The sequence below is a fragment of the Scyliorhinus canicula genome, chromosome 5 (assembly GCF_902713615.1).
Source record: "Scyliorhinus canicula chromosome 5, sScyCan1.1, whole genome shotgun sequence".
Lineage (NCBI taxonomy): Eukaryota > Metazoa > Chordata > Chondrichthyes > Carcharhiniformes > Scyliorhinidae > Scyliorhinus > Scyliorhinus canicula.
The window spans coordinates 46470248-46487030 of record NC_052150.1 but is presented as its reverse complement, the minus strand read 5'-3'; the positions used below and the strand labels follow the sequence as shown (position 1 = coordinate 46487030).

Genomic DNA, 16783 nt, shown 5'->3' with positions numbered 1-16783 from the left:
CTAATTTGCTTTTATTTCAAGAGGATCTGAATTTTGCCCATTTTGATACTGGGGCTTTGTACAGAAAAATGTAGCCTATTTAAAGGCAGCAAAGTGTCCCACTCCTTGTGGATGCTATTCTGCGCATATTCAACAATAAAAATAGGGCACAAAGTTGACTATCAGGTGCGGCTGCACCACATCAGCAGCTAATTGTTTAGTCCTTGATGATACAGTGGCACACGTGATTCCCATAATGGGATATTTGGTCCTGTATGATGCTAAAATGAGGAGCTCCTTTCCAGGTCAGTATGTGGGACTGAGGAGTTTCTATTTGGCTTAAAACTGAGCGTGTAGCTTAGGACGGGTCGGACAGCAATCCTTGGAGAACTCAGAACCATGGCCGAGGTTAATTCTTCCCTAATATTAAAATAATAAATCACACAGGTTTAAAAAGCTGAACTGGCAGAGATTGTACTTAGGAGTGGGCAGTACTTTCTTCCAGGCTGTCTAACCCAGCACCAATAGTCATTCTGACTGCAGTTATACTGCTTATCTTTCACCAATTTGAAACAAAAAAACAACTGACAGTGAGATAAAGTGCGTGCAGCTTTACAGCCCTCTGTATTCTACTGAATCACCAGGGATTCCAAGAAAAAGGCAGAAACTTAGTGAGATTTCTACATCTCAAAACACTAACATACAAACAAAATCCACACGGCTTGATGGTTCCAGGCTTAAGTACAGTATGTATTCTAAAACACTGAAATCCTGTACCAATTAAATACAGTATTGCCGAAATAAAATATAAATTACAACTCTGTACATAGTAATACAAAAAAAAACACTACGAGAGGAAAGTATATACACAAGACTAATTCAGAACAGCAGCTCTTGAGAAGCCCCAAGTTTTATCATATTAAAATCAACAATCGGCCGTTCATCACATTTCTTTTCAAACAGACTCTTAAGTACCCACACAATTTTGCATAACTCTTTTATGTACACTGGATGGCTTTCTGAAACAGTCTTTAGTCCATCAGATTACACCTTTCCTTTACTGCATGTGATGCAGAAACCCTTTAGTCATTATATATAATCTTGTGTATAAATTATTTAACCCAAATCCTCCAACGGGATCTTTCATTATATACACAATATTGTTGCAAAATGTACCATTACTTTGCTTTCTTCAGCAAGTGCGTGCATACTTACTCTCGTAAACCTTAAAACAAATCTCCCGTCCGCTCCCTGCATTCGTGCAGTAATACTGTTTTAAGCACTAAACTGCCCAACAGACAAATCAGTTTTAGTGTTTAGACTTGTAACATACAAAAGCTTCAGGCAAAGGGTCCAACATGGCAGTTGAATGTGCACCCGTATGAAGCTAAGTCAACACAGTAGCAAAGCTTTGGAAGACAAAAACCGGATAGAACAGTCAGTTTTGCTTCAGTGTGCTTATTAGACACAGAAATAAGGCAGCTCAATACAGAGTAACGAAAACATGGCACGAGTTAATAGAAAAAGTCAAAAGGTGCCTAAAGGTTAAAACACAATTTTACGAAGGGCAAAATAAAAATTAAGAGGTTTTTGAATCTAATAAAGATCTTTGGTAATTAAGAACAGATTTAGAGATATTTGTGATTTGCATCCCAGATTTTTTTTAATAAAATATCTATTTCCTGATTAAAATACATCTCAAATGTTAATTTGCAATATAGAAGCTGGTGCTCTCTTAACTGAAGTCTTGGATTTTACTTAGCAAAGCCACATTTTAGTGTACTTTTATCATCTGTTACCGAGATATACTATACCTTTCTTTATAAAAGGAAAAATATTAAAGGATTTTATTCTATCCTCCATATCACAGAGTCAGTAATATAAACAAAAAAAAACACTGTACAATCTATAAAATGCTCCATTAAGAGGTCTATACAGTGATGTGTAATAAGTGCAAATGTTGCAGTTCAGTTAATCCAGGATTTCCTGTTGTTCTGCTTCTTGGAGGATGCTGTATCTCCTGATTGGTGTAGCACTGTTCCATCAGTTTTAGTGGATGGGGTCACCTGTGATATCCCAAGGCCGACACTTTTCCGCTTTTCATGACTTGCGGATGCCTGAGCTTGAGGTGTGCTGCTGCGCCGCTTTATTGTGTTGGAAACTTGGATGAGCCGGTTTGGGCGTACAAATACACCACAACTAGGATTGCAGTGAAAGTATTCTTTTCCTTCAATGGTGCCCTGATGTTTGCCTATATGACAGTTAAAAATGCAAGAACATGGCACTTAGATTTTGCAAATTCCATGGCATCCAACAAAATACGACAATGTCAAATGTATAATATAGTATCTGACATCAGATTAAAGGTATGCGAGCAAGATGGAAATGTGGCATATTTGAATGAGGCATATTTGAATGAGGAAAGAATGGACGGTTTCAAATAAACACTGCACTAAGGCTAGTGGTACCACATGCAAGCGAACATACAATTTAGCTCCGTACTTGGAAGATGCAGTTGCATATCATATAGTAAAAGAATCAATCCAGAGTTATTCCCAATGGAGCAATGAAAGTTAAAGGAAGGATCGAGAGGTGTTCAAACAGAATGTAGGGTTTGGATTAGATAAATGTGAAGCTGTTTTCAATGATGGAACGGTTGGTAAACAGGCGATAGAAATGTAAGGTAATTGGCAAAAGAACCAGAGGGGACATGGAGAAAAATAAAATTGCACAGCTAATTGTTATGATCTGAATTGCACATGTTTGAAAGGAGGTGGACGTAGATTCATAATAGTTCTCAGCAGAGAATTGGATAAATACTTTGAGTTTTGCTAACAGGAAAGACCGGGGCAGTGGGTTTATAGAATCATAGAATTTACAGTGCAGGAGGCCATTCGGCCCATCGAGTCTGCACTAGCTCTTGGAAAGAGCACCCTACCCAAGCCCACACCCTATCCCCATAACCCAATAATCCCACCCAACACGAAGGGCAATTTTGGACACTAAGAGCAATTTAGCATGGCCAATCCACCCAACCTGCATCTTTGGACTTTGGGAGGAAACCGGAGCACCCGGAGGAAACCCACGCACACACGGGGAGAACGTGCAGACTCCGCGCAGACAGTAACCCAGGACAGGAATCGAACCAGGGACCCTGGAGCTGTGAAGCAATTGTGATAACCACTATGCTACCGTGCTGCCCATCAAATTTAATTGGATTGGTTTAATTGGATTTTTTTGACATGGATGCCTCCATCCCATCTGTGTTCTCGTCTTGAAGGTCTAAATAAACCAATTGCCATAATGAAGACGATGGCACAACACACTTGCACCCTTATCTCTGCGTAAGGACTCTACAGCGAATTTTACTGCTGCATAACTGAGGCTTACATACACCAAAGGTGCCAGATGTGTTATTGGAGGGGTGGCAGGATTCTACAATTGGCCTCAGTATCTCAGATTTGCTGCGAGTAAAGTTATTAGCCAGGGTTACAAACTTGCTCCAAGCGCATGCATGCAGATACAATGTATGATATTGTTCGTGGGATTCAGTTGTTATCCTATGATTTTAAATCCCTGTGTGGCAGTGGTGAGCAAAAGTGTAATGGATTCTCCACAAGTGGAAAGTAAATATTGGGAAATCCAGCTAACCCAAGCCACTCTCACACAGGTCCAACAGCAATGGCAACAGTGTGAGAAGTCAAATGCCTACACACACAGATCAGCTACAGTATGCAGATAGCGTGGAAAAGGAGGCAGGGAGGGAGCTCAAAATATATACTGAAGATAATCAAATGGCGCAAACTTGGAGACTACTATTTAGCCTGCTGGTCTCAGCGATACATAAATATCCAATGTCAACTGGCTGAAAGATCTATATCCATTTACTCCGATGCCTCAACATTTTAATTAATTTATTTTTCAAATATTTATCTTTTTTTCTCCAAAATGCTATCTTTGTTTCTGCTTCTCATCTTTCTGCATTCCATGTCTTAACAACGTTCTGTGTACACAAATAATCTTCAGACCTCTTCCTTCCCTTGGTGAAGATTTTAATTTTAAAAAAATGTAATTATAGGATGTGGCATTGCTGGCTGGACCAACATTTGTTGCCCATCCCCAATTGCCTTGAACTGAGTGGCTTGCTGGCATTTGTGAGTCAACCACATTGTAGTGCACCCACTTCATTTTTTTCCAATTAAGGGGCAATTTAGCGTCTTCAATCCACCTATCCTACACATCTTTGGGTTGTGGGGGTGAGACCCACACAAACACGGGGAGAATGTGCAAACTCCACACGGACAGTGACCCAGAGCCAGGATCGAACCTGGGACCTCTGCGCTGTGAGGCAGCAGTGCTAACCACTAGGCCACCGTGCTGCCCGTCAACCACATTGCTGTGGATCTGGAGTCACGTGTAGGCCGTACCAGGTAAGAACGGCAGATTTCCTTCCATAAAAGGACATTAATGAACCAGATGGACAATCGACAATGGTTTTTGTGGTCATCATTTAGAGGTTCAATACCAATTTCTTATTGAAAATGTTCTGCCGTGGTGGGATTCAAACTCAGGTCCTGGGTCCCTGGATTACTAGCCCATTACACAACTCCTTCCCCAAACACCTTGTTGAATGACACAGTGGAAATAATTCTCCCGAATTAGCTGACCAACATCTCTCAATTTTAATCAGATCTCTTTTTAAAGAGAGCAGAGGAAGTTTCTCTTGTTAAATGAAAAGCCTCGCATCCTTACTTTTCTCTTGGCAAATCACTTTTTTGTCCTCACCATAGCCCTGTCACCCTTCTTAAAATATGGGGGTGAATTCTCCGCCGGCCGGATTCTTCATTCCTCCGGCAGCATATCCCTGCCCGAATGTTTCCCGACAGTGTGGGGTGGCTCCAATGGGAAATCCCATTGGCCAGCGACGGAACGGAGATTCCCACTTCCAGCGCCGGCTCGCTGGCGAGAAACACACGGCTGGGGAGGTGGGGAATTTACCCCATGATGCTCAAAACTGAACATGATGATCTTAACGAATTAACATAGAACAGTACAGCACAGAACAGGCCCTTCGGCCCTCAATGCTGTGCCGAGCAATGAACACCCTATCCAAGTCAACGTATCCACCCTATACCAGTAAACCCCCCCCTTAACCTTATCTTTTAGGACACTAAGGGCAATTTAGCATGGCCAATCCACCTAACCCGCACATCTTTGGACTGTGGGAGGAAACCGGAGCACCCGGAGGAAACCCACGCACACACACGGGGAGGACGTGCAGGCTCCGCACAGACAGTGACCCAGCCGGGAACTGAACCTGGGACCCTGGAGCTGTGAAGCATTTATGGCTAACCACCATGCTAACGTTCTGCTAAAATGTAGTATTACCTCTTACTGTTATGACCTTATGCCCCTACGACGGAGGTCTCGCCGTCGGTGGTTTGGGAGGCTCTGAATGCAGTGATGAAGGGGGAGGTGATCTTGTTTAAGCTAAGGTGGATATGGAGGAGCGGGAGAACTGCCAACGGTTGATAGAAGAGATTTTGGAGGTGGATGAGAAGTATGTGGGGGACCCAGATGTGGAGGAAGGAGTTTAAAAAAAAGAAATGAAATGAAAATCGCTTATTGTCACGAGTAGGCTTCAATGAAGGTACTGTGAAAAGCCCCTAGACGCCACATTCCGGCGCCTGTTCAGGGAGGCTGTTACGGGAATCGAACCGTGCTGCTGGCCTGCCTTGGTCTGCTTTCAAAGCCAGCGATTTAGCCCAGTGTGCTAAACAGCCCCTGTGTAAAATGTGCCCAATTCTTTTTTTCTTTCCCAATTAAAGGGAAATTTAACATGGCCAATCCACCTATTCTGGGTTGTGGGGGTGAGACCCAAGCAGACGCAGGGAGAATGTGCAAACGCCACACGGACAGTGCCCCGGGGCCGGGATCAAACCCGGGTCCTTGGTACCATGAGGCAGCAGTGCCAACCACTGCACCACCATGCTGCCCTCACGGAGGAAGAGTTGCAGGCGAGGTTCAATGTGCTGTCCATGGGGAAAGGCAAGGGGGGCTGTCTGTGAGTACGGGGAGAAAGCAGGTCGTAAGTTGGCAGGTTAGTTTCGCAGGCAGGCCCTGGCGTGGGAGATAGTTCGGGTTCGGGGTAGGACGGGGGAGTTGGTGGTGGCACCAGATCAGTTTATCAAGGTGTTTTATAGGGACTATAAAGCGGGATATTAGGGAGTTTTGGGGGGGGGGGGTTAGAGTGCCCGAAGTTGGGTGAAGAGGAGAAGACGAGGCTGGAGAAGCTCGTGGGGTAGAGAAAGTGAAGGCAGTAATCGGGAAGATGCAGAAGGGGAAGGTATCGGGGCCAAATTAGTTCCCGGTTGTATTTTACAAAAGATTTAAGGACAAGCTAGCACCGCTGCTGGTGGAAATGTTCGAGGACGTGATGGTCAGGAGGGTTCTTGCTGAGAACGTTGGGGCAGGCCTCAATCTCGTTGCTGCTTAAGAAGCATAAAGACCCGTTGGCGTGTGGGTCATACAGGCCCATATCTCTGCTGAATTTGAGGGTGGCAGGGGGGCACGGTGGTTAGCACTGCTGGCTCACGGCGCCGAGGACCCTGGTTCGATCCCAGCCCCGGGCCACTGCGCATGTGGAGTTTGCACATTCTCCCAGTGTCAGCGTGGGCCTCACCCCCACAACCACCGAGATGTGCAGAGTAGGTGAATTGGCCATGCTAAATTGCCCCTTAAATGGGGAAAAAAAAAGAATTGGATGCTCTAAATTTTTTATTTAAAAAAAAAAGTCTGCTGAATTTGAACGCCAAAATATTGGCAAAGGTGCTGCCGTTAAGTTTGGAAGGTAATGGGGGAGGATCAGACGGGGTTCGTTAAGGGCAGACAGTTGTCCTCGTATTTGAAGCGGCTGCTGAATGTGGTGCTTTCTCCAGCAGAGGGAAGGGAGTTGGAGGTGGTGATGGCATTTGATGGGGAGAAGGCGTTTGATCGGGTGGAGTGGAGTTACTTGAGCGGTGTTGGAGAAATTTGGGATTGGGCCAAGTTTGTGGCATGGGTGCAGTTGCTGTACAAGGAGCCGATAGCGAACGTGCTCACGAATGATATAAATTCAGGGTATTTTCCATAATACCAGGGAACGTGGCAGGGGTGTCCTATGTCCCCTCTCTGTTTGCAATGGCTATAAAGCCCTTGGCGTTTGCTGGGGGTGGGGGGCTGCCATTCTGTCTGGCAGCAACTCATTTTAGATATCTGGGATGTAGGTGGCCTGAGATTGGGCAGGTCTTCGGAAGTTCAATTTCTCCAGCTTGGTCGGGAGGTTAAGGCTGATTTGTTGAGGTGGGATAATCTTCCTCGGTCATTGGCGGGCCGGTCCAGGCAGTGAAGGTGAATATTCTACCGTAATTCTGTTTTTGTTTCAATGTCTGCTGGTCTTTTTGCCCAAGGTGTTTATCAAGTGGATGGAGAGGCTGATCTCTTCGTTTCTCTGGGCTGGGAAGGTGGCCAGGATGAGGAAGATGGTACTGCAGAGGGGACGGCAGTTGGAGGGGGTTGGGTATCCCGAATCTAGGATATAATTATAACTATAATTGGGCGGAGAATACAGAGAAGGTTCAGGGATGGAAAGAGAGGCAGAAGCTCTGTGGGTGAGGATGGTAGTGGGTTCATGCAGGGGGTTGGGGTTGCGGGCACTGGCAATGGCGCCGCTCCCAATGACTCCAGGGAAGTATTCAGTGAGTCCGGTGGTGGTGGCCACGCTGAAGATTTGGAAGTAGTTTCGGCATAATTTTAGGTTGGGAGCTGTGGAGGGTGAATGCCTCGATTTTGTGTGCGAGGCTGGGTTTGATAAAGATGAAGATAGCGCACAAGGCGGATGTGACAAATTCAAGGATAAGCTGGCTATTTGAGGGGGTGGAGGATGTCTGTGAGTGATGTGCGAAGGGCAATGCAAACCTGCTTTGGTCCTGCCCAAATCTAGAAATGTTTTGGAGGGTGGTTTTCAGCACCATTTTGGGGGTTTTGCACGTCGATGTGGAGCCCCTCTCCTGGAAGCCATATTTGGGGTATTGTACCGGTTGGACCTATAGGCAGGTAGGGGAGGGGGCAGATGTTTTAGCCTTTGCCTTACTGATTGCTTGCAGGCGGGTCTTGTTTGGGTGGACCATGTGTCTTCAGCATGGCGTTTTGACATTTTTCGTGCTGGAATTTGTTAGCGCTGGAGAAGGTGGAATTTGCTTGGGGGGGGGGGGGGGGGGGGGGGGGGGCAAGTGATAGGTTCTACAAAAGTTGGGGTTTGTTCATTTCGCATTTTGGAGTTGGTTAAAGTTGACTGTTGAGGGAGACGCTGGGAGGTATGGTTGGATGGGTGGGGTTTAATGTGTTGGGTAGGTTTTGTTACGGTTAGAAATTGTAAAAATGTTGAAATTTTGAATAAAAATACTTAAAAAAGATGGTGGGTGATCTAGATCAAGCAACATTTATACTAGCGGATCAAAGTGTAGGGGCTGGTTTAGCACAGTGGGCTAAACAACTGGCTTGTAAAGCAGAACAAGGCCAGCAGCGCGGGTTCAATTCCCGTACCAGCCTCCCCGAACAGGCGCCAGAATGTGACGACTAGGGGCTTTTCACACTAACTTCATTTGAAGCCTACTTGTGACAATAAGCAATTTTCATTTCATTTTAATTTTCAAGTGCAGAAGACTTTTCATTCTTACTCACCCGCTGGAGTATCAAGTTCAACTCCAACCCAAATTCCAGCAGAGAAATCCACTTCACCAACATATCGGATTGTTCCATTCTTGCTGTTTCCAACAGATGCACGCTCTCCCAGCATGACCCAACTGGGTAGAGGCTCACCCTGTTCTGCAGTGGCACTGTCCTGAATATCTGATACACCTGAAAGGTTCTTTGAAATAGAGTTATCTGGGCTGGGGGTGTTATCAAATACTTCCTCAATGGTCGGCTTCCTCACAATACAGAGGATTCTCCAAGGTATTTGCTAATCTATTATCAAGTACTGTTGTCTGTGATACATCATACGTCATGCTGCAAGAATTCTCAGGAAGTTCGGAAACATCATTTGCACATTTTACTGCCGAACTTGCATTTTTCATCAAGCTCTAGGCTGTCGACAGAAAGTCTATTTGAGTCATCAGAGGAACCTGTACTGTAAACCATGGTTCATCAGGTAGCTCAAGGTCCTTCCTTGCTACCTCAGCACCCTGAAAATCTGTGAAATCTTGACTGCTGAAAATTTCTACATTCACTATTGAATTGAAGGAATCATCATCATCTCCTCCATCTTCAGATATGCTACCTTGTTGGTTTAATGTACAGGACAATGAATCCGACGCATACATATCTGGGGTGGTTCTAAAACAAGTATAGATTTAGACTCAATGAACTGTTGCAACACTGAGGTTTCATTCACTAAGGCACTATTTGTTGGGAGTGACACACTCTTCCGACATGTCTTTTAAATCTGTGTTTTGCTCCGAACTCCATCTTCCTTCTCAGAAGATAGACTAATCTGGACACAGTATCGTGTAGGTCAGAGTCTCGCGTCTGGTTACTCAGCTGGTCTGTGCTCTCAGTACCAGTGAATACCACATCAGAAGTGTTGCATTAGAGGCACTGTGGGAGATGTAACCGCTTGTCATGCTGCTTGTAGTTGGACTACGAGAAACCTCATTTTCAAGGAAGCGAGAATTCAGGAACTCTGGCTTGGACGAAAACATATCCCTGTCTCAGGCTTGCATTATACACATCAAAGTCTGCAAAATCTTCTGGAATGTAAGGTTGGAAACCATGAAAGCCTTGAGAGCTACTGGTTTTCTTGCTGAGGCTCTCCACTTCATAATCCTCCTCTTCAGAATCCTGTGGTAAGTACATTTGTAAAATGGTCACATAACTGCACTTTATCACACATATCACGCATTGACAAAATTAGTTTCATATTGGATAAAGAAGCATAGTGGTTCAGACAGGACACATGCTTTCTGGATGATTTATTGGGAGTTGCAAAATTTCTCCAATTAACAGCTATAGCCAAATGATCTCATTTAATCCAGCAGATCCAATATCTTGAGTTGAGGTTCAGCTGTATTCTATCTGCTGAAGTTCTGCTTAGCCTGTCCAAATATACAGACCTGACTGGTCAATTTTCACTTTAAGGATTTGATCTTGAGTTTGAAAACATTTGCACAAGTTGAAAGTAGGAATACTGCAAAATGTATTATGAATTTATATAACTGAATGCTCTTGTTGAATGTTATTATAAGGCTAAAATCCAGTAAGTAATCTGAACAGAACCAAAGTTTTGAAAAGCATATTTCACTCAATTTTATACGCTCTTAGTTCAGTGGTGGTGATTACACAATGCATTGCAGCTTCCTACAATAACATATAGTCTTGTTAAAACAGGATTTAGTATTGAGCATTCCAAATTTTGCATAAATTGTCCACTTTCATAGTATGAATGTGGTCACCCAAGTTTCTGAATATGCTTCTCCACCTGAACAAAATATGAATGGTAAATGATTCATCAAGTTTTAATAATACGAGATGGTTACCACTGCTTTTCACAGAAATGTGCCACAGGAGTGCTATAGCACAATGTTTCACCTTCCCCATTACTTGACAAATGAATTAATTCAAAGCTGAGAATTTTGTAACAATGGTCCTAAGCCTCAATAAAAATGCGTAGTCATACTGCCAAACAAATTTTGATTTCCATCTTTAACGACAAGGGCTCTGAGAATTGTGAAGTATTTAAATTGAACTGAAAAACAAATAACTCTATTTCAAATGTTGGTGTCTCTTACATCTGCCTGAACAGGCAGGTGGGTCTAACTTAAGACTATTCACTTGAAAAAGAGGCTTAGCCAAAGACTGAGGGCGCGATTCTCCGCAATGCGGAGAGTCGTTAAAGGCTGCCGTGAAACTGGCCGTGTTTCACAGCAGCTTCCGCGCCCCCCTCCCGGGACCCGATTCTCCTCCCCGGTCGGGGCTAGCAGCGGGGGCCCCGTGAACCACGGCATCGCAGGCTTAGCGACCGTCGCTAAGCCCGCGCCGCCAAGGGTCACGGCGGCTGACGTCCTCACGCATATGCGTCAACCCGCGCATGCGGGCCGTCATGCCCCTCAGCCGCCCCGCGGACTGATCCTGCGGGGCGGCGGAGGAACAAAGACGTGCGCGGGTTTCGGACCCGCTGCCCGCGATCGGTGCCCACCGATCGCGGGGCCCATGCCACCCCTTGGTGCGGCCGTGCCAATTGGTGCCGTGGTTGTCGGGAACGGACTTTGCAGCCGTTTTTCACGAACGGTGAGAGCAGGTGTGTTTGAGTTCGTGAAAACGGCCATAAAGGCCTGGGAACTCGGCCCATCGGATAGGGGAGAATCGCTGTTCGCTGTAAAAAAACGGCGAGCAGCGATTCGTGTCGTGGGGCGGCCGTGGGGGGGGGGGGGGGGGGGGGGGGGAGAATAGCGGGAGGTCGGGAAAATGTCGGGAAGGCCCTCCCGCTATTCTCCGACCCATCGTGGGGGGTGGAGAATCGCGCCCTGAGGGTCCCTTAACACGGCCCTCCAATTTCTGTGACTCAAAAGATAGCAGAAAATAAAGGCAAAAATTTAAAGGGGACAAAATGTATTGTGGACCTTTTATATCAGGTCCAAACAGGGTCAAGCGGGGAAATGTGATGTAACTCATTCTTATACCTATTCTCTAATTAAAACTTCAAAATTAAATTGCACAATAAAAATAGGAAGTTCTGAGGTGCACAATTGTCATTATTCTGCCAATGCCACCTCATAACTTGTGAATGGGCCCCAAGCTGAGATAAGGTTAGAGGCCATGGTCCTTGGTCAACATGTCGCAGTGCTTTAGCAGTCTCAGTATGAAACTCACTGATTATAGGAAGGTACAGTTGGACGCTGCCCGGTTCAACAATTATGAACATATAGTCCTAAAATCGTCCATCAGAAAGACTGGCAGGTCAATTTCAGTAAATTTATCCCCAGATCAATTTTCCAAACTATCATCTTGAATAATAAGTACCATATCATATACATTTTAAACACTGATGAATCATTCCAACATATTTCCAGATCACAATGATGTAAGATGATAAATAAATTAATTCCAAAGGCAAGCCTTTTTAATGTGATCTGCTTGTAAATGATCATACCCTAAATGTAGTTAGAGTTATACAGGTATAGGGCTGAGAAAGCTTGAGAAAAAGCCTACATTATTATTAACTTCCATGTTGCCAATAGCTCGCCACATTTAATTATTTATTATTTGCATGATGCAATATTGCAATTTGTCCATGCACTATCCGAAAATAAGAGTAGGACATTAGCTTCCACAGAATGAATTGTGTACATCAATTAGGAAAGACCATAACTTCACATGATTCAAATCATAGCAACAGGGGTAAAAAAAAAATCAAAATTAAGTCTTAGTTATTGACAATAGACTTGTGTGCATGTGAGAAAGAGGAGAAACTGTGTGAATATGGTACTGGAGTAGGAATGTGTTGATGTGATCCAAATATTCTGCATTGAAGGGGGGTGAAAGTAAACGTTTCATATGTCCATCCCTAGAAAGTCCTTAGCATGAATCAAACTATTTTACCTGAAACTATGTTCACCTTTATCAAGAACCCGCTGGAAATGTCACTACAATTAGCTACTTATACTGAAAATATAAATGGATAGATCGAGAATGTTTGAATGATTTTGCTATAAACTATTCCACCCATGTAGTTTGGCACAAAAAAACTAAACAGGGAAAGCTACCAATTTCTTTTGCATACTGTAACTGCACAACTATAGTTAACAAAATCTCGGGTTCTGTGATGTTCAATCCACAATCTGCATGTCTAGAATGCCTATAAATCCCAGAATGCCTACAATGGGCTATTGAAAGACTCAAGGCTTTCTCCCCCGTCCAGGAATCAGTCTGACTTTGTCTCAGCTGCAATACCATAAATCAATTAATCATGCCAGCAGATTGGGTTATCTTTCTTTTTGAAATAAAGATCAGTCTTCGATTAGGCATTGTAGAATTGGAAGTATTTTTTAAAATCCAAAGTAGGTTTCCATTATTCAGAAGATATAATTCTAGGAAAAGATACATATGAGTTACAGAGGGTAAGTATTAGCATAGTGTACCTCCAGGGAAATAAAACTACAGTGGAGGGGTAACTGATCAATTTTCACTGGTGCCAATCACCAGTACCTATAAACAGATGAAATATGGTCAGATTTCTAAAATGTTAAGTCAAATACACAATATTATAACAGTCTAAGAGTTGTCTCTTGGTACATACATGCAGGATGACATGGAGGATTTTGAGAAGAGCATGTATGTTAGAATGCAGTACATTGCGGTATGTTTGTGTGGTGAACATACAACAGCAGCAGCAGAAAGAAGTTAATATCAAAATGGAAAACATTGATTCAAGCAACAATTCCTTGTTATTACAGGACACAATAGCAATAAGGTTCACCAATTGTGCAGTATCATGGCGTCTCGTTGGAATCATTACAAACATGCACAAAAAAATGCAGGGCAGCAATCACAGAGCCTCTGCATAGCCAAATAGAGACTAAAAGACAGAAGAGGAAGTGGTCAAACTTTACAGCAGTTTGATTGGGACTGTGCCTTGAATATCATAACCTGTCCAGGAAAAGGGGCATCATTTGTATAACAGACACAGTGCAAAGCAGAGCTACTAAACTGATCCTCAGTGTATGAAGCCTGAGTATAAAGGAAGACAAGATTAAAATGAGCTTTCAGCATAGGAAGATGATCCCAATACTTTACAGATATATGATGTTTAAGGAATTCTAAAGGTAGGCTAGAATGGTTCTGTAAATTCAATTGTGAGCAGTGATTAAGGTTCACAGGTTCAAATTATTAAGAGGCCTAGTTAGGAAGGGGATCAGAAAATCTCTGTTCTTACAAATTCTGAACAATGTGCGCAATGGACAATATTGGTGATGACAGGCCTATAATTATCAAAGAAACAACTGGATGGTATAGTTGAACTCTTTACAACCTGAATCATTAAGATGGGCAAAATGGTCTTTCTCATCCATTATCTTGTGATGAACATATGTTTATTCAAGACACAATAGAACACAGCTTAGTTTGCAACACAACACAGCAGACAAACTGAGTCAATCATTATTGCAAGTTGTAGAACTAGGCATGTGTTAGTACTTTGTTTTGTACTCTTGAATGTTAATTAAGTTCAAGCCTTTTAAATCAATTTGTTCCTCAACGTTTTCAAGAAACATGTAATCAGGAAACTAAGCAGAGCTCATTTACCCTTTTGCCATGCACATCAGGAAAATATGCATCTATTAATGGAAAAAGGTTGCACAGCTAGGGCCCAGAGTCTGATGAGGCTTATGAAGTCACGTTAAAATGTAACCATATTCTATTATGACCTTCTCTGCTCTTTAGGAAGATTTTTGAAAATTTAATCTCATCAACTGATAATATAACAGTCTAAGAGTTGTCTCTTGGTATATACATGCAGAATGACATGGTAAGATTTTGAGAAGAGCACTGGATGTTAGAATGCAGAACATTGCTGGATGTTTGTGTGGTGAAAATACAACGGCAGCAGAAAGTAAGCTGATTTCAAAATAGAATTAAAATTTATGTATTCCGTTAGTATTTTTCCAATGGTAACTTTCCGATTAATTCCATTTCTAATTCCAAAAATATAAACAATGATAATACATCAAGTTCCTTCATTTATATGCAATGTATTTAATGTAAATAACAATGTTACTCAAACTGAGGTATTTAGCCTCAGATACAAGATTACATAAGAAATAAATCACAGAGAAGTAAAACCGTGGTTTACAACTTTGCAGGATATGTTTGCATTTCAAACAGTCTATACTTCCAGCAGTTTTGCAATACACCTGAATAATTTCCCAATTAGACATTAGAAGAAAGCAGGCAAATGGCTTGCCTGCAGAGCAGAAGGAAAATTATGGCTGCATTCATAGATGTTTCAGCCATAACCTTAGTGAAAGGACCATAATCCCGCCACCAAGTATTATGACATAAATAAAATTAAAACTTACAAACGTGTCCTCATTTTCGTTACCGTTTTCTACTGACATGGGGATGGCACTGGCTCCTGTGGGCACAACACTGCTACTGCTATGCACCAGCATGCTTTTATCCTGAGGGGGAGACATGCTCTGCAATTGTCGAGACACACAATGAAGAATGTCACACTGCTAACGACACATTAATTAAGACTACAAACATGCAGTTAGTTGATCAATAAACATGACCATGGTTTTAACATAAATACTCTACGCAAGCTGCAAACATTTAATTCATGCACAGAAAACAAAATCATGCATCTTCATTTAGTGGTTCAGTTAAGATTATTTAATCTTTGGCCTATAAAGTGAACAATACTGAAGTGTGCCATCCGTTACCAGCCGTCTGTAAAAGGTTTACCACAGGTACTCTGCATACAACAGACAGTAAGCCTCATTCGCCATGCTGTGGAACGGTATAATTATTTTATCTTTTAACCCATACAAGTTTTTGGAGCATTTAATTCAAGATACTGTTGCTGCACACAGGTCATAATTAAGAATGAATCAGCCTTCAGATCTGGTCTACTTCGTTATTAAGCAGGTTATTTAACTCAGTTTCTGTATCCTTACTATATAACGACAGTTTTGCACTGAACCCACATTTTATTCAGCAGGTATAATATTAACAATTTGCTGTCAGAATGAATAGTTATAATGCACAGTTGTCAGAAACAAATAAATTAATTTAGATGGTTACCATGTTCTTGCAATATCTCAACTAGCATTAACATCTGGGCTTTCTGAGAGTATTATTCACCTTAAACTGATTGTTATGTTCTATGTGGTGGGATAATCACCTTCATTACTCAAACTTGTGTCCAAAGATGTGCAGATTAGGTGGATTGGCCATGCACAATTGCCCTTAGTGTCCAAAATTGCCCTGGGTTATGGGGATAGGGTGGAGGTGTGGACTTGGGTAGGTGCTCCTTCCAAGAGCCGGTGCAGACTCGATGGGCTGAATGGCCTCCTTCTGCACTGTAAATTCTATGATTCTATGCTGTATTGATAAATAATTAACAAAGTCGGTGAAAATTTCCACACGGTCCCTCCTAATTGGCAAAGATACTCACCACGATTCTCCGCTACGGCGACAGAGTGCGGGCGCTGGCAGGAAAACGGGCGCGTTTTACCTCGCTGCTGGCGCCCGTTTCGAGACAGCATTTTCCGGCCTACAAGGGGGCAAGCAGGGGCATGGCAGGAAGCGCGGGGCACGGCCTTGGAGACCTGGTGCCACGTAAGCGACGCGGCGTACAACAGGTGACGCAAGCGTACAGGCCGCCAACAGGGGAACCATGGCGCCACGCCGAGCAGTGCCCAGGTTCACGCACCACGCGCTGGAGACGCTGCTGGATGCCCTCGAGGAGAGGGCATCCAGCAATGTGCCCATGGCACCAACCCCCCGAACCTCCACATGTGTTACACTCACCCCCTCTCCAGGAGGATGGTACAACCACAGCCGTGAGGCACATGGCTGCAGCCACCCGTACAAGCCGAGTTGGCCCTGTGCCCTGTGCTCCCATGCCAACATAGATCCAACTGCATGCAGTGGACCGCCTCACAATGCTGTTGTCCCCCCCCCCCCCAGGAAAAGAGCACCCATAACCAACGGGAGTGAGCCCGAACCGGAGGGGGTAAACCTGACCTGCGCCAGCTCACCGTGCACG

General features: G+C 43.6%; 1 protein-coding gene across 1 annotated transcript in view; it reads right to left on the bottom strand.

Moving 5' to 3' along the window:
• Positions 1–576: 576 nt before the first annotated feature.
• Positions 577–16783, bottom strand: part of kif13a (kinesin family member 13A) — a 350954-nt gene continuing 334747 nt past the window's right edge. Inside the window, 10 exon segments of the mRNA XM_038796988.1 lie at positions 577–2230; positions 8701–8935; positions 8937–9087; positions 9089–9158; positions 9161–9358; positions 9361–9516; positions 9519–9599; positions 9602–9729; positions 9731–9858; positions 15090–15209. Coding sequence (XP_038652916.1) covers positions 1947–2230; positions 8701–8935; positions 8937–9087; positions 9089–9158; positions 9161–9358; positions 9361–9516; positions 9519–9599; positions 9602–9729; positions 9731–9858; positions 15090–15209 — 1551 coding nt within the window. The 3' untranslated portion in view covers positions 577–1946.